Here is a 23,678-nt window from a genome sequence, read left to right as displayed (position 1 = left end):
ATTTAATAATCAAAATTTGTGGTTTTTCAAATGTCATATTTATGAATTATGTTAATTTTATGAGTTTTTAATTTTTTTTGTTTAGAGGTCACGTCTCGATCCACCTCAAGGTTTATGCCTCGCGTCACAAAGAAAAAACCCCTCAATTATCGATTTCTCCTTTTAAAACATTGGGTAAAAGCAAGATCAATTGGTCTAACACAAACCAAAAATAAATAAATTAAAAATCTATCCGTACATTTGTTTTAGTTGAAGTAATAAACTTGAGCATAATTATTATTTTAAATTTAATTAATATTCTTAATGATTATTCTTGATTAGAAAAGAGAGATAATTGAGATTGAAGATAAGGAGAAATAAGGCGAGCGAGAAAATAATTTATTATGTCGTTGATTCCTACCCATTGAGTAATGAGAGTGATGGAGACCTTTGAATTCTATAAATTTAAACCAAGATAGCTCATGATGTTTTTACTATAGTGGAGGATAATATGAGTATGACTAATTATGTTGAACTTATTTTGATATCTTGTATTTTTTTGATATTTGTATTATTCCTCTTCATAATTTGATGTTAGGATGTCAACTTATTTTTTAATTTTATGTAATTTATTATTTTTATTATATTAGGATACTCATATGTTACTTTTAAATATATTTATTCACTATTGTCAAAATGTTACACCTTAATTCATATTTTAAAGTTAGTACAATACATTTTATTTTTTTCGATTTGTCAATTTTGAAGCTTAGTCTTTGAAATGTATTGAAGCTTACACTTTGTCAACAACAACAACAACAACAACAACAAACCTTTATCCCAGTAAGTGTAATAAGATACAAGAAAAACCTTATTAAAAAAATATGGTATCAAAGCTCATATTCGACCTCTTACTTACATGAAAAATGCCTGATTACCGTACAATTTTATACTATGATTAACAAGAAAAGGCTTATTAAAAAAATATGGTATTAGAGCTCATATTCGACCTCTTGCCTGCATCCACGTATTATCATCTTTAGTCATTTTATATCGCTCACCTCCATGAAAGGTGACCCTCTCTCACGCTGCCTCAAGCTCATAACCCTGCACTCACTCGCATGTCTCCTTTTGCACGTTCGTAGCCTTGCATTTGTCCGCATACTTTTACCTCATGCTAAGTTGTGTTCTACCTATGCCCGCCTCACTCCCCTTGCAATATGTGGTTTCTCTACACTTCACTCATGATCACACACTCATGATTTCTTACCCATTCTCCCCACAATTTAGTCTCATCCTTCCTCAGTGCCTTGCTTGATTTCCCCACAATCTATTATTTGCAAATCTCTGAATGTGGATTTTTTGGGTTTGCTTTTTTGCTGATTGCTCTTCACTTGTGATCCCTCTCTCTCAGTTGATTCTTTTAGTTGGCTCTACATGCCTTGGCTTATTACTTATGGGCTTGTTGTTTCAAATCTCCTCTTCAGTTTGCTTAATGTATTCTCCATCGTTTATGCTTGATTAACATATCTATTATACTATCCCAAAGAAAAAATCATATTCCATTATTGATACTTTTATCAAACTCAGCGACACCTTCTCTAATGATCTGAGAGTTTTAATTTTCTTAGGGAATCTTATTAGAAATTCAATCATTAGAGTTTTCACCACTTGAATAGATGGGCACCACAAACTTTAGCGATAATAAGCTTTTGATTATGCTCTTCTTACATGATGCTTAATAGTGCTTCTAACCCTATTTTGCTTATATTGTTATGTTTCAGGGTAATGTAAGATTTTTTGTTTCACCTACTTCCAGGACAATAAAATCTCTCAAATCATCACCCTTAATGTGGCTTCTTTTTGTAATTAGGTTGTAAATCTATTAGACGTATTTAAATACTTTGAGGTGAACTTTTCAACATCACCCTAACACCTTCAATCCAACTAGACAAAAACAAACTGGGGAGTTTCTCTTTGGCCTTTATTCAAACTCAGTTAATAGTAGATTCCACATTCCGTAAAATCTCGTTGTCCTCTCTACTAGGCAAGATTGTACTCTTCTTAATGGTTGAACAAGGGATCGTCAGGGTTTTCATTGCCGAGATGATCATTTTGGCAACAGCTTTCCTCCTTTTTGGCATTATTGAAGTACCAATCACTCATCTGATTAATATTGGAAGAAAATGGATATCCTTCAATTACTCAACAATTCTCCCCTACTACTTTTGATTCGATTGGTAATAAATCTAGTTCAGTATCTTTTTCCGTATAAGAATATAGTTTGCCTGCTTCGACATTCTTGGTTAACTAGTTAAGTCTCTCATGCTATATCTTATTATAGTTTTGTTGCTATTACACATTTTGGTGTGTCTTAAGATTTTTAGCTCTAATGCATCTTCCCATATGACATCTAATTGACGAATATTCTCATTACTTGGTATGATATCTCTCCTGCCTGTCATTAATGAATCTCTCTGATATGTCATTATTGTTGATGGATCATCTTTCCTATCTTTGGAAAAGTGTTTATGCATAATTCCTCTTCAACTCTAAATAATATTTTATATGTTCACTTATTTTGTGTCAAACTTTTGTCTACATATGGCCTTACCAAAATTCACAGTTGTTTTGTTATTCTTTATCCTTATCATGTTGTTTAGGATCTTAGCACAAGGAAGGGGTTTGTAGAGGAGTAAAAGTTGAAAGCATTTATTATCTCGCTAATGTTGCTTCCATTTTGCTGCGCTCATTTGTTTCTTCTTATCAATGGCATAATTGGTATCCTTGTCTCAATAATCCTCTTTCGGATTTTCCTTGAGGTTTTAGTGATGTTCTCTTCTCTCTTTTAAAATTTTATCACAATTCTTGTGAATATGGTAAAACACACAAGACTTTTTTTCCTATTTCTTCATCTCATAATCTCTCATCTGATTAATATTGGAAGAAAATGGATATCCTTCAATTACTCAACAATTCTCCCCTACTACTTTTGATTCGATTGGTAATAAATCTAGTTCAGTATCTTTTTCCGTATAAGAATATAGTTTGCCTGCTTCGACATTCTTGGTTAACTAGTTAAGTCTCTCATGCTATATCTTATTATAGTTTTGTTGCTATTACACATTTTGGTATGTCTTAAGATTTTTAGCTCTAATGCATCTTCCCATATGACATCTAATTGACGAATATTCTCATTACTTGGTATGATATCTCTCCTGCCTGTCATTAATGAATCTCTCTGATATGTCATTATTGTTGATGGATCATCTTTCCTATCTTTGGAAAAGTGTTTATGCATAATTCCTCTTCAACTCTAAATAATATTTTATATGTTCACTTATTTTGTGTCAAACTTTTGTCTACATATGGCCTTACCAAAATTCACAGTTGTTTTGTTATTCTTTATCCTTATCATGTTGTTTAGGATCTTAGCACAAGGAAGGGGTTTGTAGAGGAGTAAAAGTTGAAAGCATTTATTATCTCGCTAATGTTGCTTCCATTTTGCTGCGCTCATTTGTTTCTTCTTATCAATGGCATAATTGGTATCCTTGTCTCAATAATCCTCTTTCGGATTTTCCTTGAGGTTTTAGTGATGTTCTCTTCTCTCTTTAAAAAATTTATCGCAATTCTTGTGAATATGGTAAAACACACAAGACTTTTTTTCCTATTTCTTCATCTCATATCGTAGTGCTTCTTTTGACTCGGTTTACTTTGATATTCAGGGTTCAAGTTCAACATCCACTGGTTTTTTGATTGATGATCATCCCTGAGTTACTTGAGTTTATTTATTAATGTTTTGGACATGTGTGTTTTTCCTCTATTCAAACAATTTGTCAATAAATACAAGTTAATATTTTTTCTCAAGTAATAATCCTTAAACATGTAATGCATTGGAATGTATGCAATTTTCATATCACAGCTTTTGTGATGACAATGATATTATATATCAACCATCATATCATTACACACCACAACAAAACGATGCTACTCAACATATTCATGATATTACTGGAACTAGTTTGACGCCATTTTTTTGGAGACGCCATTGTTAAGGCTTGTTAATCAATAATGTGTCATTGGCTTGGAAGGTGCTTTTCCATATCACATATTTATTCACACTTCTCTTTTTTAGTCTTTCTCTTGAATTTTTAGCTCTGTTAGTTTTATGTGCTCTCTTCAGTCCTAAAACTCAAACCGCCAAACATGGTAAGCTATTTATCGTTGAATAGTTAATGCTATTAAGGATATTTGGTCAGAGGTAAAGTATTACCAAGATCCCACAATGAAATATTCTGATGTTTATATGGTTCTGAAATAATATGTAAAGAATGAAAATATTTTCGAGGAAAAAAAAAGAAGGGGAAGCTGTTTTTGGTCAGAGGCAAAGTATTACCAAGTTCCCACAATGAAATATTCTGATGTTAATATGGTTCTGAAATAATATGTAAAGAATTAAAATATTTTCGAGGAACAAAAAAAGGAGAAGCTCATTGATGTTAAATCACCCAACTTAGAAGGGTTAGCTATAGCAACTATAGAAACTTAAGGTGGTTGACTTATTATCATTGCACCTTCAAAAATGAAGGTTAAAAAATTTCATTAGAAAGTCAACCTATAGTGAAATTACTATAAGTAAAAGGGCATGCCAAATAGAACTATTTAAAAGTTAATGAACGACCTCAAGGCCTAGTGGATACAGAGAAAGTCAAATCCTTATATTAGTCATCTTGGTCATGCTCTCTAGCTCAAAATGTTGAAATTTTAATCATAATATTTTTACTGTTTCAAATAATTCCTCCAATACTTGAATAATAAACTTAGATGCCACAGATTGATAAATTTTGCAAATTTCTTTTTAATTTATCATCATTGTCCTTGCAATAAAAAAATTAAAGTTCCAATGACTGTTTAACCACTATTGGAAATCAAAGAAATATTCTTATTTCATTTTTATTTACCCTCAACAATATACTGTATATCCCCAAGGTTGTTGTTTATTTTGTCTATTCATAAAGTAATCAAGAATCAACGTTGTAAGATGACATTCTTTATGAATCATTATATTTTTTAGGACCTAACCATGAGGACAGTGATTGGACAAGCAAGACGAAATAATGGGTTATACCTACTAGAATTCACCTTTTTAAATCCTAAATAGTGTATTTCTTCCATTATTTAAAAATGTTGACATTGAACATTTCTTTTGCTAAACTTGAGTGATTGCTAAATATTTTTTTTTTTGTATTTAATCACCATCGTTTACTCTTTTCATTGTAATCCACATCGATATCTGAGAACCCTAAAAAATCTATATGATCGTTGGATTAAAAATATTTATAATGTTTATTGATGATTATACTCAAATACTCTTGTTTAAATAAAATCAGATATATGTCATATTCTGTCATCAAGACAAAAATAATTTTGTGCAAAGTTAAAATATATTAGGATAGATAATGCTTGAAATTGTTTTAACCAAGCAGCCTTCTTCCTTCAATAAAGATGGCATTGTTCACCGATTCTCGTATTCTGAAACCTTGTAAAAATGAAAAAATAGACATTTTCTTGAGGTTACTATGACACTTATTTTCTATAATAGGGTTTCTAAAGGATATTGTTATGAAGCTATCCAAATCTTACATATTTGATTAATATAATACCGGCTACTGTGAATGATTTAGAAGCTCTCCAAACTATCTCAATGAACTTCTAAAACATTTCTCCTAAAATACGTGGTTGTCTTATCTACACATTCATAAACAATAAGTGTATTTTCTTAGAAGCTATTACCCATTCGCCAAAAAAATCTAATCTTAAAATATATCATGTTTAATGAAAGTAATCATTCTTTAATCGAACTTATCTTATTCGGAAGAACAATTAATTGGAAGATAGGTTGACAAAAAAATTATTTTCTCTCTTGACCATTCAACTACTAATACATATGAAAAACAACAATTTATCACCCTAAAATTAACACTCAGGCTACTAATGTACTTCAATTTTATATAAGATGGACAAAGCCCGTCCAAACTCTTTTGCAAATTCAAGACTTGGAACCCTTGTCATTTAACCCTCTTACCTCTCATATCAATGATCTTGATCAATCTTTTGTTGTATAAAAGATGTTTGAAAATATATTAAATTTCTCTTATGCATCGTATCCTAGCACACAAACACATCCTTTAAGAACTTCTCTTACTCATAAAATACTCCTAACAAATTTAACACCATTAAGGATTAAGAAATCTTATTTGAGGCATTTAGAAATGAGAATTTTGAGAAGGCTAGAGAAGAGTTGGATGCCCTAAAAGGGAATCATACCTGAGAGACAATGAGTACCTAAAGAAAAATATAGTGGGATATAAGTGGATTTTTACATTGAAGTATAAAGCTGATGGGAGCTTAGAAAGATATAGAACTATATAAGTAATAAAAACATATCCCCAATACTATTGAAATAGACTATCAGGAACATATTTGCTCCAACGTTAGCATTAATTGCTATTCATATCATAATTATTTGGTCTACTAAATTTGAATGGGTCATGCAACACTATGATATAAAAATGTATTTTTGTATGATAGACGTGGAAGGAATTATTATATATGCCCTGCCAGGATCTAACACCTCTGTTTTCCAAAAATTTGATGTGCAAACTGAAAGACATTTAATTGGTTGAAGCAATATTTAGGGGCATGGCTTCGAAGATTAATGAAAGCATTGTATTAAATGAGATATACACAAAGCCAATGAGACTATTCATTCTTTAGAAAGCATTTGACTGAAAGGAGAGTAACAACTCTTCTCATGTTATGTTGATGAGAGTGACTCGTAAAAAACTTATTATAAAATTTGAAATAAAAAAACTCAACGAACTTAAATATTTGGCATAAAAGTAGCTAAATCATAAAAATTATATTCATCACATAATAGGTTTGTCATGAATTTTTAAGAGGAAAATGATAGAGTCCATGCCAAAGCTTCAATCGCAAATATTAGATTGAATTAGGCATGTTGTATTAAATCTATCATTTAAGAGAAAAATGATAGATTTTAAGTTGTGTGAAGCTCTAATTGAATGAATCAAAAAATTTGATGCTCTTAATAAAGGAACATACGTTGACAAAGATCAATATTAAAGATTGGTTGCAGAATTAATCTGCGTATTCCAGACTCTACGAGATATTCAGGCATGTCAATATTGTCTGCAATCAAAAGGCAATTTAACATATTAATATTCTTACAACTTGATATCTTTTCGTGGTAGCAAATTCAAGTGCAAATTCAAAGTTTAGAGTATTTGCTTCTAGAATCTCAGTTTCTGTGATTTAAAAATATACTAGAAGTTTTGAAGATAAATGGAAAGGATCTATAATTATTTATTATTATAGGAAGTCTGTAATTAGTATTGCTCATAATGTAGTACAACATGCCTAAGCCATACATGTTAAGGTTGAGATGCATTTCATTAAAAAAAAATCATATAGTGAGTTAATTTGCACTCCTTATGTTTCAATAACCGAGCAACCCACTAATTTATTCATAAAAAGATTTCACAATCATGCATTCAAAAATATTTTCAACAAACTGAGACCGATAGAGGTTATGCACAAATCTTTGGCATGGACCACTTTGCAAGGTTTAAGTGGGTCAAAGCAATATGTCTTGGGTTAAAACACCTAGGATATGTTATTTTGGAGATGATTATAATTCAAAAGGTCTAGAAAGATGTGTCTAGGTTAAAAGCAAAGTCTCTATCAGTGGTTCGACAAACTTTATGAGGTTTTTGTTAATATTGGTCTGTAGAGCAGCACGAGTGATTATTCTTTCTCTACTTAACACTCTTGTTATGAAAAGACGCTTCTAACATTAATGAAAGAAATATCATTATAAGAAACCTTTTGTGATTGAAGCTTTGGGACACCTGCAGTAGTATTTGCATCGAGTTTGTTTTAAACAAAAATGTTGTTTCTCTCTTGCAAAGAAAATATGATATATTCCTTGAAGAAATTTGTCTTTTTGGGTGCAAGCTTGCGAACTTCTACATGATACCCTACAACCATTTGTAAATAATAAAAATTTTGAAATTGCTTTTCGCCATCGACTTTTGGTTGAATATCTTACCTATATGACTGTCGATTGATCGTATATATTCTTTAATATATAGTTGTTAAGACATGCAAAACTCAATGAAGAAAAGGCCTTTTTTTTTTTTTAAGTATTCAGATACAGTTAATTATATTTGGTAAAAGGTTCGATATCATACCCTGAGTTGATGGTAGTATGTCTAAAAAATATTTGATATGATGAAGGGATTACTCAACTCATGAGATATATCTCATAAGCTTTTAACTTAAGGTCAATAAAAATTGTGTTCAATTCAAGAGGAAAGGATTCATATACAAATTATTGTAAGCAAAATATATATAAGGAAATAAAGTTTTATTGCATCAACGAAGTCTTTAATAATAATTCATCTGGAAAATAAAAATAACCATTGATAGAAGTGAAATGGAAGAATTAATCATCCAAAACCCAATTGAAGTCTTAAGTAAAATTTATAACATAAAGTCAAGTAATCAAATAACTATTCTTCACTTGTTTCCTGCTACCACGACGGTTCACGAAGCAATTTGATAAAATTTATTATAAAATAAGTTTTACCATAAATGAGTTTGATATTCAAACTCAACATATGATTGTTATTTATTAATGCATAAATGATATTGTATGGGGCATGCATTATGAACAATATGAAATGCACAATTTATAATATAATACAATAATAATAAATGTCATCTTATCAACAGTATAATAATATTGCATGCCTTGAATAAAAATGTTGCTTATTTGAAGATAATTGTAGCATAGTGATGTTCATAACCATTTGTACTTAAAGCAACATTCAACACTTCATATGCTAATATATTTTCTGTGCAACTATATAATGTATATTTATATGCATATCCAAAGATGACCCATAAATCATCTCACATAAATCATTTTTATTTGTATATATATTTCTATTGTCAATGTTAAGTAGATATCCGGAATTGGAATGTTTTCACTGACGCATGAAAATCCAGTGATTCCCAAAAGAGCCATCACTTTGCTTGGCTTGCTAGATCTATTGCAAATGAGCATACACATTTTATATACATCATAAGCAAGTGATTAATAAACTTTTTATAATCAATATGATTAATTGCATGAGTTAACCCTTGCCAGCATGTATAATCTTTTTAGAATTAAGGAATTTATGGAGCAATTATTACTGACAAAGCTATCAATATATATGATATTTTATCATGAAAATTAAATGAGACTATAGCTAAAAGTGAAATGTATGATTGTCAATTTTCAAAATAATTAAGGATTCTATTGTGAGCACCGTGAATAATGCTACTAAAAAAATAATAATATGCTTTTTTCTAATAAGTAAAAGTTATTTATCTCAAAGTGTGCTGTGAAACTTCAAATTTGGTTACGATTTAACCAAAACATACCAAATAACAAATCAACTCGAATGCCTTATAGCATACAAACCTCAACCAATCCAATTTGCATAGGTAAGCATTGAAACTCAATTTTGAGTTAATATACACCCAATTTATTCGTTATGGGTTATGCACAAAAAACAACAACAAGCCTTCATCCCACTAAGTGTGGTCGGCTACATGAATCCTTTTTCTCCATTGTGTCATATTGAGTGTCATCTTCATTTAGTTCTAATTTATTAAGATCATTTTTTATACAATATTCCCAAATATTTTTAGGGTCTACCTCTGTCGTACCTCCAACTTTCTTAACATAAGTCGAATCTAAAACATCTACTCTCATAACCAGTTCATCAGATAGTCAACTTTATTTTGACCAAACCAACTAAGATGACTCTATCTAATCTTGTCCACCACTGGAGTTACACCTACCCTATTATAGGTGTATTCATTTCACATTTTCTATCTTACACATCCCCCTAAGCATTCCCTTCTCAGCAGGATTTAACTTTGTTTTATGCTTTTCTTTTAAAGACTAATATTCTTCACTATATAGCATTGCAGGTCTCACCACCATCTTATAAAATTTTCCTTTAAGTCTAAGCGATACTTTTCTATGCACAATAGGCCTGATGCATTCCTCCACTTCAACCAACCAACTTGAATTCTACTAATAACATCCACATCTATATCACAATCACTTTGAAAAATAGACCCGAGATGACTAAAACGTTCACACATTTTAATAATTCGATCACCCATAGTTCCAACTTTGCCATTAGAGCTATTACTACTAAAATTACATTCCATGTATTAAATATTAGATCTACTCAAATGAAGGCTTTTAGACTCCAATTCAGACCTCCATAATTCAAGTTTTTCTTGAACTCTTTCTCTAGTCTTATACACAAGAAGGATATCATCAACGAAATGCATACATCAAGTTATATCCTCCTGTAAGTGTCCGGTAAGAGCATCCATAACTAAAGCAAAAAGATATGGGCTTAAAGCTGACCCGTGATGTAATCCGACTGAAATAAGAAAATACTTGGTCAATCCTTTTGTTCAAGAACAAGTAATAACTCTAGTATACATATCTTTGATGACTTGACTATAAATCATCTCAACACCTTTCTTCTCTAGAACTATCCAAATGACTTCTATTAGTACCTTAATGTAAGCTTTTTCTAAATCAATAAAAATCTTATGTAGATCCTTCTTACTCTCTTTGTACTTCTCCATCAAACCTCTCAAATAATGTATAACTTCCGTAGTAGACATTCCCAACATAAATCCAAACTGATTATGAGAAATCTTTGTATCACTTCTTAACCTATGTTCGATTACCCTCCTATAATTCCAAAATTTGTCCATCAACTTAAATTCTCTTTAATTTGAACACTCCTGTGCAACATCTTTATTCTTAAAATTGGGGACCAAATACTCTTCCTCCACTTAACATTGTTAAGTTTTAAAATAATATTAAAAAGTTTAGTAAGTCAAGAAACTCCCAAATCTCCTAAATATTTTCACACTTTAATTGAGATATCATCATGTTCTTCATATTTTTTACCATTGGTTTTCATTAAAGCCTCCTCAATTTTTTTTCTACTAATGTGACGGTAATAATAAAATGTTTTATTATTAACGATATTACGATCACTAAGGTCGATATTTCTTTTCATAAATTTCATTGAAAAGTTTTAAAAATAGCTCATCTATCTATTTTGAATATCTTCTTCTAAGAAAATCACTTTTTAATTATCATCTTTAATACATATTATATGAATTAAATCTTTATTTTTCTTTTTTCGTTGTTTGAGTTGTTTATACATATTTTTCACTCTCTTTAATATCTAATATATTATAACGATGACCAAAAATAGTATTTTTAACGTCACAAATTGTTCTCTTAGACTCCCTAGGAGACACCTTATTATTTTTCCCAATTCTCTAAGGTTTTACATTTAAACCAATTTTTATAACAATTTTTAATTTTTTTTTTGTACATTATTATTCCATCACCAACTATTTTTATTTATAAAAAAATTTCCTTTCATTCTCCAAATATATCTTTTTCCACATGTTTATTAATGTTTGTTACTTTTTCCCAAACATAATTAGCTTCTTCATAAACATACCTACTTTCAAAATCTTGAAGTTTACTCACAAAAAAAAAAAATTATTTGTGTATTTTAGGGGCCCTTCTAATTCCATGAAATTGTTTTATTATATTCTTTATCTTACAACTCATCTTGAAATCCAAAAATAATATTCGATATGGACTACTTATATTTTCACTTGAAATGATCTTACAATCTTTACATTCTTGACGATCTCTTTTTCTCATAAGAAAATGATTAATTTGTGTTTTATTAGATCCATTCTTATAAGTAATAATATGTTTATCTCTTTTCTTAAATAAAATATTAGTAATAACAAAATCATACGCTAAAATAAAATCTAATATAACTCTACATTCTGCATTAATTACTCTAAAATTGTAGCCACCATAAGTATTTCTAAAATCTTCTACAACTCTACCAACATGTCTATTTAAGGCTCTTCTAATAAAAATTCTTTCTTCAAGAGGTATCATTTGTATTAATTTTTCTAGGTCATTTTAGAATTTTTCTTTTGAACCTCTTTGAGGAGCATAAACACTTATAACATTAAAAGTTTTAGTATCAACAACAATTTTTAGAGTTATAATTCTATCTCCAATTCTATTAATATTTACAATATTATCTTTCAAACTCTTATAAATAATTACTCTTACATTATTTCTAGTGCGACACTTACCTGAATAAGAAAGTTTAAAACTTAATTTATCAACCTCCTTGGTCTTTTCATCAATTCATTTAGTTTTTTGAATACATAAGATGTTTTTCTTCCTATGAACCATAATATCTATGGGATTTATTCATTAACAATGAAAATTAATTATTGTCATTGTAAAAAGTAAATTTACTATTTGAACATTAAATTATAATACTCTTTAACTTCATTATTAAAAGTACTAATAGTTTCTGGTATCTAATAAAACCTAAGGTAACCTAATCTAAACATAAATGCTAGATAACAATAACATAATTAATCTAATACAATTATGAATATGAATGATAGGATTAAAGTTTGAGAGAGTAAGAAAGGCAATCCACTATGGGAGAAGAAGATTTAAGAAGTTTTACAGCTGTGGTGGCTATCAATGTAAGGACAAAATGATGAAGGCTTGGTTTAAGAAAATTGATGGCTACTTGGGAGAGAGATGGCTACACGATCTCCTAACTAGCTGCCAATCTTGAAATCAGGAGCTGGTGCTGAGCAACACATGTTTTTTACACTGGTAGCTGGCTGAGGATGCTGCCTGGTTCTTGTGAAGCAGATGTGAAGGTGGGCCAAGTTATTTGGTTTATTGTTTGGGTTTGGTGCAATTGGGTTAATTACATATAATTTATCTGAAACATAATTAACGAATTAAAGCTTGTTTTAATGCTGTCGTACTAGATCTATTGAGGATTAGAAGTGTATTGTGTCGTTGTTGGTGGAAATCTCATTTCTCAGAGAAAAGAAGTAGTTTGTTATAGTTAGGTTTAGTGCTGAAGTTGAATATAAGGGCATCTTTCATTTTGCTTGTGAACTAATGTAGATTAGAACTCTTGTTGAAAAAATTGCTTTTTTTTATCATAGCTGATTATTCGTAACTATACTAATCAAGTAGCTATTTTCATGGCTAACAATTTTACCTTTCATAAACAGACCAAACATACTGAGATAGATTGTCACTTCATTAGACATACCACCTTGGCAACAAGAATTAGCACACCATATGTTATCAATAAAAGTCAAATATCTAATTTCTTAACCTAGCCTCTAACATCTCTTTGTTTTTCCATTCTTTATAATAACATGAAATTTAGTGATATATATACTTCACTTGGACGGGAGTTTTATTATATGGAAGTGTTAAATGAGAGAGATGATTAATGAGTGTAACATATTCTCATAGTAGAGAATATTTTATTTATTTATTTATTTTATTATCTGCTTCTATGTAGTCAATAATAAGAAAAGCCTTCATTGAAACATGCATATCATCAACTCATTTTTGAGCATTAGTTGGTTCATATCTTTGAGACCTGTCTATTTTTATTTCTACAAATATTTTATTGAATTCATCATACTCTAAGAAGATAATCAGATTTTTTTCATGTAAAAGGAAGTTTTTTTTAATATTAAATTTTCACATCTTAGAACTTTAATTATTGCACGAATCTTCTATTTTAGTATTGTTATTTTTTAAACATTGTTGACAAATTAGCCACATAATGTTGACAAGAATATGCATTTTTAGATCAAGCGGTAATCAATCGTGCAATAAACGACATATGCATACTTTTGAAGTGCAGCCAACATCATTTAAATGTGGTATGTGATGAATTATGTAATTTTAATAGTGAGAAACTTATTTTCCTTTTCTGATCAATAAATATTTTTTGAAAGATCGATTATTGCCTACTTACTCTTCCCAAACTAGTTTTCAAGTCTATATTTTTTTTTTATTTAACCTATTGCTGTAATTTTTCTTTGTTTTTATAAGATATAATTGATTATGAAATTGAAAAAAAGACGATTTAATGATTCATGGAAACCAAAAAATCATGAGCAGAAGGAGAATTGACCAAATGTTTTCCTATTTTAGTTGGATTACATCAGAGATCGACTTTAAATCCATATTTTTTTGCTTTAGTTATGGATGTTCTTTCTGGACATTTATAGGAGGATGTACTTATAGGAGGATGTACCTTGGTTATAGGAGGATGTACCTTGGTGTATGCTTTTCGCTGATGATATCCTTCTCGTGGATAAGGCTAGAGAAAACTCTCAGAAAAAACTTGAATTTTGGAGATCTACATTGGAGTCTAAAGGTCTTCATTTGAGTAGAACTAAAACTGAATAGATGAAATGTAATTTTAGTAGTAGTAGCTCCAATGATAGAGTTGTAACTATGAGTGATCAAATTATTAAGAAGTATGAACGCTTTAGATATCTCGGGCGTATTGTTCAAAGTGATGGTGATATAGATGGAGATGTTATTAGTAGAATTCAAGTTGGTTGGTTGAAGTGGAGGAATGCTTCGGGCCTATTGTGTGATAGAAACGTACTGCTTAGATTGAAAGGAAAATTTTATAAGATGGTGGTGAGACCTATAATGCTCTATGGCATTGATTGCTGGCCTTTAAAAGAGAAGCATAAAACTAAGTTAAGTGTTGCAGAGATGAGAATGCGTAGTTGGAGGAGTGGCTTTACACTTAGAGACAAAATGCGAAATGAATATATCTGTTATAGGGCTGGTGTAGCTCCAGGGGCAGACAAAATTTGATAGTCGTCTTAGATGGTTTGGTCACATTAAATGTCAACCATCTGATGATCCGATTAGGAGAGTAGATGTTTTAAATTCGACTTACGTTAAGAAAGGCAGAGATAGACCTATAAAGACTTGGGCATACTGAATAAAAAATGATCTTAATTTATTAGAATTAAATGAAAATATGACACTCAATAGGATGCAATGGGATTAAGGTTTGTTGTTGATGTTGTTGGAAACCAAAAAATCACAATATTGAATGCACTATAAATATTATAAACAAACTATGTAATGAATTCCAGAATACTACTAGGATTCACGAATTTCATAATTCTCTTCTCAAACGCTTAAAGTCAATCAATGATGATATTTTTTTGATAAATTATCAAACAACTTGTAAATTGTTAAAATTGTACATACTAATTGCTTAAAGAACATCAGAGAGAATAGCTGGTCATGATCTTATATTTGAAAGCCATGCTAAAAATTTTAATGAAAGGAAAATGGATATTTTTCTTATTAAACCCCAGAATTTTAGTTATTAATAAATATTTGATGATCACAAATATAATTTTGTCGAGTCTAATGTTTTTGATTTTGTTACATAGAACATCATATGAAAACCCAATTCACTAATTGACGTGAGACGCAACAAAGATGGGTGTGATTTAGCTGACTAAATAAGCCTCAAATGCCTATTATGGCATCCTACTTACCTGGACAGAGTGAGTGATATACTCAAAATGACCTAAATTCACCTGAAATAACACAATCACATTGTACCATTTGACACATAATTAGTATCTTTAAATCTTTCAAATTAAGCAAAAGGCATTACAGTAAATGTACAATAAAATATAATCCCAAAATTGAATTGATACTAATCCCATATAAGCTGGATCAAATGCTCCACGCACGTGGAAATGGTTCTTGCGGGCCGCTCGATCCTATGTCTTCCTTTCACTTGGTTAGAGCACGGGACAGTCGCTTGTGCTTCCCTTCTCCTTTCCTCTCAGTTTCTCTCCCTCTCTCCCATTGTCCCTCGTTCTCTATCTCTCGTGTGAAAAGAAGGGACGAGAGAATACTTTCTCGTATAAGCTTTCCCATGAGCAGAGGAACAGGTATTTTCGTCATTTTTTTTTTATAATTATGCTAATAAAAATTGTAAATAGTGTTATTACAATCTCCCCTTATAAACATTTCATCCTCAAATTTTAAAGTACAATGATATCTTTCATACCTTAATTAAACATGTGTGGATATCTCTCTTTTTTTATTTATTCTATTTAGTATCTTTTTCAGTCTCGTGCTTCCATATTACACAAAAAAAAAGAATCTCTCTACTTATGAGCTGCTTCACATCATAGTCTATGATTTTTTCTGTTTCTTCTATAAAAGTCAATTCAGGTTCAATGTCTATAGGGTATGTGACAAGCTTACTAGCCTCATCAACAATATACTACCGCAGGAAAGATATATGAAACAAATTATGTACCCCGTATATATATGCTGGTAAGGCAAGCCTATAAGTTACTTTCACAATCATCTCCACAATTTCAAATGGACCAACATACTGTAGACTCAACTTCCCAGACTTTCGAAACAATTTAACACATTTCATTGGATTGCCTTCAGAAAAACAAATTCTCTCACTTCAAATTTCACTGGTCTGTATTTGACATCATAATACTTTCTCTGCCAGTTTTTTACTTTTCTTAGTTTATCTTGAATCAACCAAAATTTTCAATTGCTTCTTCAACTGAGTCAACACCAATTAATTTCCTTTCACCAATTTCTGTCCAACAAAGAAGTGCTGTATTTCCTTCCATAAAGGGCTTCTTAAGGAGCCATACCAATACATGTATGGAAGTTATTATTGTAGGCAAATTCTATCATAGGTATTTTATTTTCCCAATTGTTATCGAAATCAAGATCACAAAATTGAAGCAGGTCTTTCAATATATGGTTCATTTTCACTCACTAACTGTCTGTTTGGGGATGAAAATTGTATTTAATATCAGCTGAGTAGCCAAAGCCTATTGAACTTTCTTCCATAGTCTGAATGTGAATCTACTATTTTGATCTGAAATAATAAACTTTGTGGCTATATGCCATCACACAATTTCATCTACATAAATTCTAGCTAGCTTATCCACATAATATATCTATATGATATACAAAAAGTATACAAACTTTGTCAGATGATAAAAAATTATCCAAAATAGCATCACGACCCCGCTTTGATCTTATTAGCCCAATTACAATTTTCTCCCAATTTCTCTCTAGTATAAACAATGTTTGCAATAATCCACTCAACTCATGATGCTCAGCCTTAACCATTTGACGAGTATGGCACTTTGCTACACACTCTGTTGCACTGCGTTTTAATCCTAAAGCCTTTAAGCTCTTGATACATCTTATTGCTTCTAAAAGTATCGTGTATCTTGAATAATGTGTCCCATGCAGAATTTCCTTCTGTAAATCATTCACATCATAAATGTAAGTTCTATTCTTACACCTCAATAGTTTTTTTTCATCGATCTCAAAATTTTTCATTTGACCTGCATTCACGTTGTCTAATATTTTTTTATACTATGCATTATGTGGCAATGTATTTCTTATTCTATACTACAAAGTTGGTTGACTGAGTATTTGATTTAACAATGCAAAAATTTCATTAGTTGGTACTACTACCGATAATTGCAAGCACTACATATCTTTAATTTGTTCTTGTTGTATAATTACCCAATTAGCATTATTAGCTGCTTTTTTGGTTAACGTGTCAGCCACAACTTTTGTTTTCCCAAAGTGATATTGTATATCTAAATAATAGTAATATTTATGAGCTCAAACTATCTCCTTTGTCTAAAATTCAGCTCATTCTGTGTGAAATTATACTTTAAGTTTTGGTGATCTGTGAGCACTTCACATTTAACTCCATATAAATAATGTCTCCATATTCTTAAAGCACATACCAGAACAACTAGTTCCAGGTCATATTTTGGATAATTCTTTCCACGATTCTTCAATTATCTAGAGGCATAACAATTACCTTCCCTTGTTGTATAAGCATGTATCCAAGCTTTTTTAAAGACTCTTCGCTATAAATCTTGAAGTCTTTTGTCCTTGAGAGGGATAGTCAATACTGGAGCTGTCATCAAACACATCTTCAACTTAGGAAATGCTTTCTCATACTCATCTGCCCACTCAAATTTTATCTCTTTTTGAGTCATTTTGGACAAGAACATTATGGTATGAGGGGCCCCCTAAACACATCTTCCGTAATAACCTGTCATACCTAGGAAACTTTGAATTTCTGTAACAATAATTGGCTTGGACCAATCAGCTATCGCTTTCACCTTATTCTGATCCACTATGATACCTTAATTGTCGATCACATGCCCCAAAATGCTACTCAACCAAAATTCACATTTTGATAACTTGACATATAGTTGTTTCTCCTTCAGTGTTTGTATGATGAGCTTCATCACTGGAATATATTAGAATGTCACGGATAAAGACAATCATGAATTTATCAAGAAATGGTTTAAAGATTATGTTTTCAGGTCGATAAAGACAATGAGAGTATTTGATAATCTAAAAGACATCACCACAAACTCATAATAACCATAATTGGTAGTGAAAAGTAATTTTCTTATGTCATCTTCTTTAATTCTTAACTCACGATAATTTGAGCACAAATCAATCTTAGAAAATGTAGATGCCCCTTCCAATTGATGAAAGAGATCATCAATCTTTGGCAATAGCTATTTATTCTTGATTATGAGCTTGTTTAAATCTCGATAATCAATGCATCTTTCTTTCTAACAAAAAGCACTAGAGCTCCCCAAGGGCAAGTGCTTGGTCTGATAAATCATTTCTCTAATAAGTCCTGTAGTTGGTTCTTTAATTTTTGCAACTCCTTGATTGTCATCCGATAAGGTGCTTTTGCCCTAGTTCTGCACCTGATATTAAATCGATGAAGAATTTTATATTTCTTCTTGGAAGCAAACGTGACAAATCATTTAAGAATATTTTTTGGGCACTCCTTTACTACTATATATCCTCCAATTTCTTGGGTTCTTTTGCAGGCTTGACCAAACAAGTCTTGATACCATTTTGCTAATTGTTTGTAGGCTTTTAAACTAGATATTATCATATATAGAATTTATTTATCTCTCACAAATTTAAATTCTTATTCAGGGATATAAAATTTGACTATCTTTTTAGAGTAATCAATGGTTGCGAATTGATTAGATAGTCACTCCATCCCTAGAATCACTTCAAATTTGGTTAATGGTAACACTTTCAAATTCACCTTCAAGCTTCTATCACATATTGTTAGATTCACACACAACTTCTATCAGCCATTGTGCGAGACCCATTAGACAGAAAAACGGATAAGACATCAGGCATTATAAATGATTCCAATCCCTCGGATCTCACAAAATTTTCAAAAATAAAGGAGTGCGATGGTCCAGTGTCAAGTAGAGTTCTAACCAATTTATTTTTGATAGATCTAAAACCTATAATAAGGATAATATAAAAATCTCAAAATAAATAAAGATTTGACAAATGTATTAAAGTAAAGAAGTATTTATAATGACGACAGATGAATCTTTTACTTCCTGTTGAGTCTGATGCTGTACACCTTGGCGGGTCTGACTCGGAGCTGAAGCTGATTCTCACGACTCTGCTAGCCTCTGTCTGTCAAAAGTCCTCTGAGAAGGTGGATCACTAGCTTTGGTATCTGCAGTAGGCATTTGACCCAAAGTAAGACACAATCTTGTCATGTGTCTTGGCTGATGGCACCAAAAACAGGTGTTGGTATCCAACAAAAATTCTCTCTATGTGCCCTTCCACACTTGACACATGTCATGACACTGTTGTTGCTTCTAGTACCGCAACCACTATTTTTGAGTCTAGGCTTCTTCGTGCTAGACTGCTTAGATTGGATTTACAGGGTGGCTTGTCTGGATCTGGACTTATACATCTCTTCTCTTTTAAAAATCTTTACGTCTCAGTGTAGCCATCATATCAATCTATATCCATCTCTCTCGCTCCACCAACACTAAGTAATCCTCAATGCCCAAAAAGATCAAAGGCTGTCAGATGACATCCTTCAATCCAGATAGAAAATGGTAACACTTTTATTCAACATTAGGGATTAATTGAGGTGCATATTTGTAAACCCAGCCTCGTGTTGCATAATAGAGTGGTCGCACTGCATGAGCCTGATGAATCAGTTCTATATCCGTCTTCTGGTTGAAAAAGGAACAAAACAGTCACAAAAAGTACTCACAAAATCTTCTTATTAAATCTGATTGTTGGATCATCCTCCAAGCTTCTCTTGTAGATATCCTTATCGCCACCTCTTTGCTTCCCCCTCGAAAGCAAAAGTGGTTAATGTAACGCTTCTCTCCGGAGGGCAAGACAAAACGTTAATGATTTTGTTGATATGCAACAACCTGTTCTCAGCCTCAACTGATTCTGCTCTTGAAAATAGTGTTCGTCTCATGTCCTAGAACAACGTCAAATATTTATCCATCTATGATATTCTATTAGCACTGGCTTGGGTCTGATAACTCTGAATAAGTCGTGTTATTGCGGCCATCATCTGAGTAAATGCTTCCATAGGGTCACTAGCACCACTGGATGAAGGGTTAGTAAGGCTTCGTTTGGTTCGACTTCTGCTGCGCGGCGCTGTGTGCGACAGCTGCTTCGTCCCGCAGTCCACCGTTTGGTTCAAAGCTTTGCGGCAAAACTTTCGCAAAGCGGAGAGAAAGCGGGCCGCGATATTAACCCCGCGGCCCCGCTTTCCTCTGAACTATTGTCCCGCTTATCCCTTTCGTTTCTCTTCAGCCCTAACAACTTCCCTTCCCTCGCGGCTCTCCTTCGTCGTCTTGCTTCGTAGCCCCCCGATCGACAGATCTGAGGTATAACGAGCAGTTTTCTTCTTCTAATCGCAGATATGAGAGAGCTTATGAGTTTTTTTGAATGTGATGTTTTCTCTTCTCTTATCCTTCCTATTTTGACGATTTTTTGTTTAGTGCATGACACCTCTTTAGTTCTTTACCGGTTGCTTGACTAGGGTTTTGCCTTTGCTTTCCCTTCTCGTTTGAGCCATTCTTGTTTGGTGGATGATGGCTCAAGAATGGAAGAAGGTTGTGATTGTGGTGGTTGATTCATGTGTAGTGGTTGTTGTTCATGCATTTTATTTCCCTTCTCGATGGATCTGTACATTAGTTAGTGGTTGATTCATCATTGATGCTTTGCTCTGAGACACATTTGTTTGCAATTTGGGGGCAGGTTAACGTGGATACTGCATGTTGCAATGATTTTTTCTCTTTAGTTGATCTTCGACAGCTTATTATGACCGAAATTTATTAGTGTGAAGTTCATAGATCACTCCTTATTAATATTTTGCACATCAGATGCATATGAGCTGTCGAATTGATGTGGAGTTGGCTTGTTAATGTCATGATACCTTATTCTTATCCTCCAATTGATGTTGAGTTGGCTTAGGAGGGGGACTTGTGATTAGGAAGTGGTGTTTTTGATTCCATCTATTATTTTCCTCTTCCCCAATCTTTAGTTTGAGAGTGAGCATAATTAAATTTTAGAAATCCCCTCTTTCGGTTTGGGTGTCTGGATTTGCTTTGAAATTTTTGGAGAGTGCATCTGCATTTTTGGAGAGTGAGCTGCTCTTTCTAATGTGGTATTTTTTTCAGCATTCTAGTGCTTACTGTTTTTTCGAGCTTGTTGGTTAATAATCTGTTGAAGCACACAGGAAATTGTGTAATAACAAATTGCTATTGAAAATATCATTATTTACTTTGTATTTTAAAAGAAAGGTTGATGACTCACTCAAGAAGGGATTTATTAGATAAAACTTGAGCTATTGCACTTTAATTGATATGTTTTCTCCCAAGAAGAATGACAATTCGATAACGGGTGCAAGCAAATTTTCCAAGCCACTTATTTCACAATGTGATGACTAGCCACTATAAGGGGAATGACATTTTTTATGCTTATGCAATAAATTTATCACGATTTTGTAGATGTTGTAATATTCCAGTTATTAGATGCTTGTTTCCAATATCATAATAAACACAATTGTTTCCAATAATATTTGAAGCTCATCTATTAGAGGTTATGAGTAGACATCAATTTCTTTCTTGTGGATGGCATATATTGTTAGTATGAAAGTATTTTAAAAGAAAAAAGCTCTACGTTCTCATTTCAAAACATCTTCCGCATGTCATATAATTGTAATGTTCAACGTTCTCACTTTCTTGGGGATGGCATATAATTGTAATGTTCAACGTTCTCATTAATGCATTTACTGTTCAGTGTGTTTGAGAACTCTGGATGGGTGTGCAACTTTTTAGTAGAAGCCTTTATGTGACATTCATAGAATATTTATGCTTCATTAATCAATATTTGATCATCCTCAAGAACTCTCTCAACTTTTTAGTAGAAGCCTCGATGGATGGGCTTTGCTTGCAATATTGGAAACCATGCGATACAAATCTAACTTGCCATTATCAGGTGTTAGATATATTGTGAACTGTTGCAATATTGGAAACCATGCGATGCAACTTGCACAAATCTCTGTACACTGTTATTTTGTCTACTAATTTTGTATTTCTTGCTTGCAATGCATGCCTTCCACCGCAAGAAATACTCCTATGCTCCGGATTTCTGTTCTTTTTCGGTTGTTGATTGTTATTGTAGTTGAATGTGAGAAGATTGTGGCTGCACTAAGGAAGAGAACTAATGAGAACTTGCCTTTTATATATTATTTATATGATGTAAGTTGTGCTTATGTGTACAGCAAATGAGTCCTTGTTGATATGTTTCAAAATTTCAGCTACTATTTCAATAAAATATTGCATTCGTTTCCCGTGGACGTAGGTCAGTTGACCGAACCACGTAAATTCTTGCGTTCCCTTATCTTTACATCTCTGGTTTGGGTTATTGCTTGCAACTCGTTTATATGTATGCTTTCATTTATTTAGTAATGTTTAAATCCATTATATTAATTCATCTTGTGGGTTATTTTGCTTTTGTGATATTATTAGCATGGCTAATAAAAACAAAAAAGTTGCCACTCCTGCACTTTGGGAGAAGGACACCAAATTAATATTCTATGACCTATGCATATGTGAAATTAATACGGGAAATAGGCATTGAAGAATAAATGAGACCAGCTTAAGAAAGATTGGAAACTGTGGAATGATTTGAAGCGTGACTCAACTGGATTAGGATGGGATCCAGTAAATAGAACAATTGAGGCGTCCGAGGATTGGTGGCAAGAACGACTTGCGGTAAGATTTTATTGAGTCATTCTTTTTAATTTTAATAAGTTCTATTTTTTATTTTTAATAACCATTCATTCTCTTTTGCAGATTGTTCCTGTGGCAAAGAAGTTCAGATTGGCAGGGATTGAACCAGAATTGGAGGGCAAGTTACAGATAATGTTTGGTGGGGTGGTAGCTACAGGGAAATATTCAGCTGCCCCTAGCCAAATAGTTTTCGAAACAACCACCGAGAATGTGGCCGTGAAATTGTTAAATGATTCTGCAGAATTCCGCAGTGTTGAGCCACCTGAAATTCAATCCACCAACCATGCGAAGCGCCCCCGGAACAATCGTAAGAGAAAGAGTGGATCTGCATCTATGAGGGAGCAGCTCTCATACCTAGTTGACTCATCTAATGATGCCCCTCACAGAGTTCAAAAAACCTCGGTTCATGAGGTCATTGGACTTCTTGAGGAAGATCCAGAATTTACAGGGGATCGTGATCTTTTCTACTTTGCTGTAGA

At 32.1% G+C, this 23,678-nt stretch overlaps 1 protein-coding gene across 6 annotated transcripts in view; it reads left to right on the top strand.

Annotated features, from left to right (window-relative positions):
- LOC110026934 (meiotic recombination protein SPO11-1) overlaps window positions 1-23,678 on the top strand; it is a 102,694-nt gene that overhangs the window by 15,219 nt on the left and 63,797 nt on the right. For 4 of the 6 annotated variants that reach the window (XM_020728161.1, XM_020728162.1, XM_020728163.1 and 1 more), the window contains exon 6: window positions 13,838-13,911. The exons of the other annotated variants lie outside the window; for them this stretch is intronic. In XM_020728161.1, the coding sequence (XP_020583820.1) occupies window positions 13,838-13,911 (74 nt within the window). The remainder of the gene's footprint in view (window positions 1-13,837; window positions 13,912-23,678) is intronic. 6 annotated transcript variants of the gene reach the window in all.

The sequence above is a fragment of the Phalaenopsis equestris genome, unplaced genomic scaffold (genome assembly GCF_001263595.1).
Source record: "Phalaenopsis equestris unplaced genomic scaffold, ASM126359v1 Scaffold000404, whole genome shotgun sequence".
NCBI classification, from domain to species: Eukaryota; Viridiplantae; Streptophyta; class Magnoliopsida; order Asparagales; family Orchidaceae; genus Phalaenopsis; species Phalaenopsis equestris.
The sequence above is the reverse complement of the archived record's forward strand: the minus strand, read 5'-3'. Positions and strand labels throughout refer to the sequence as shown.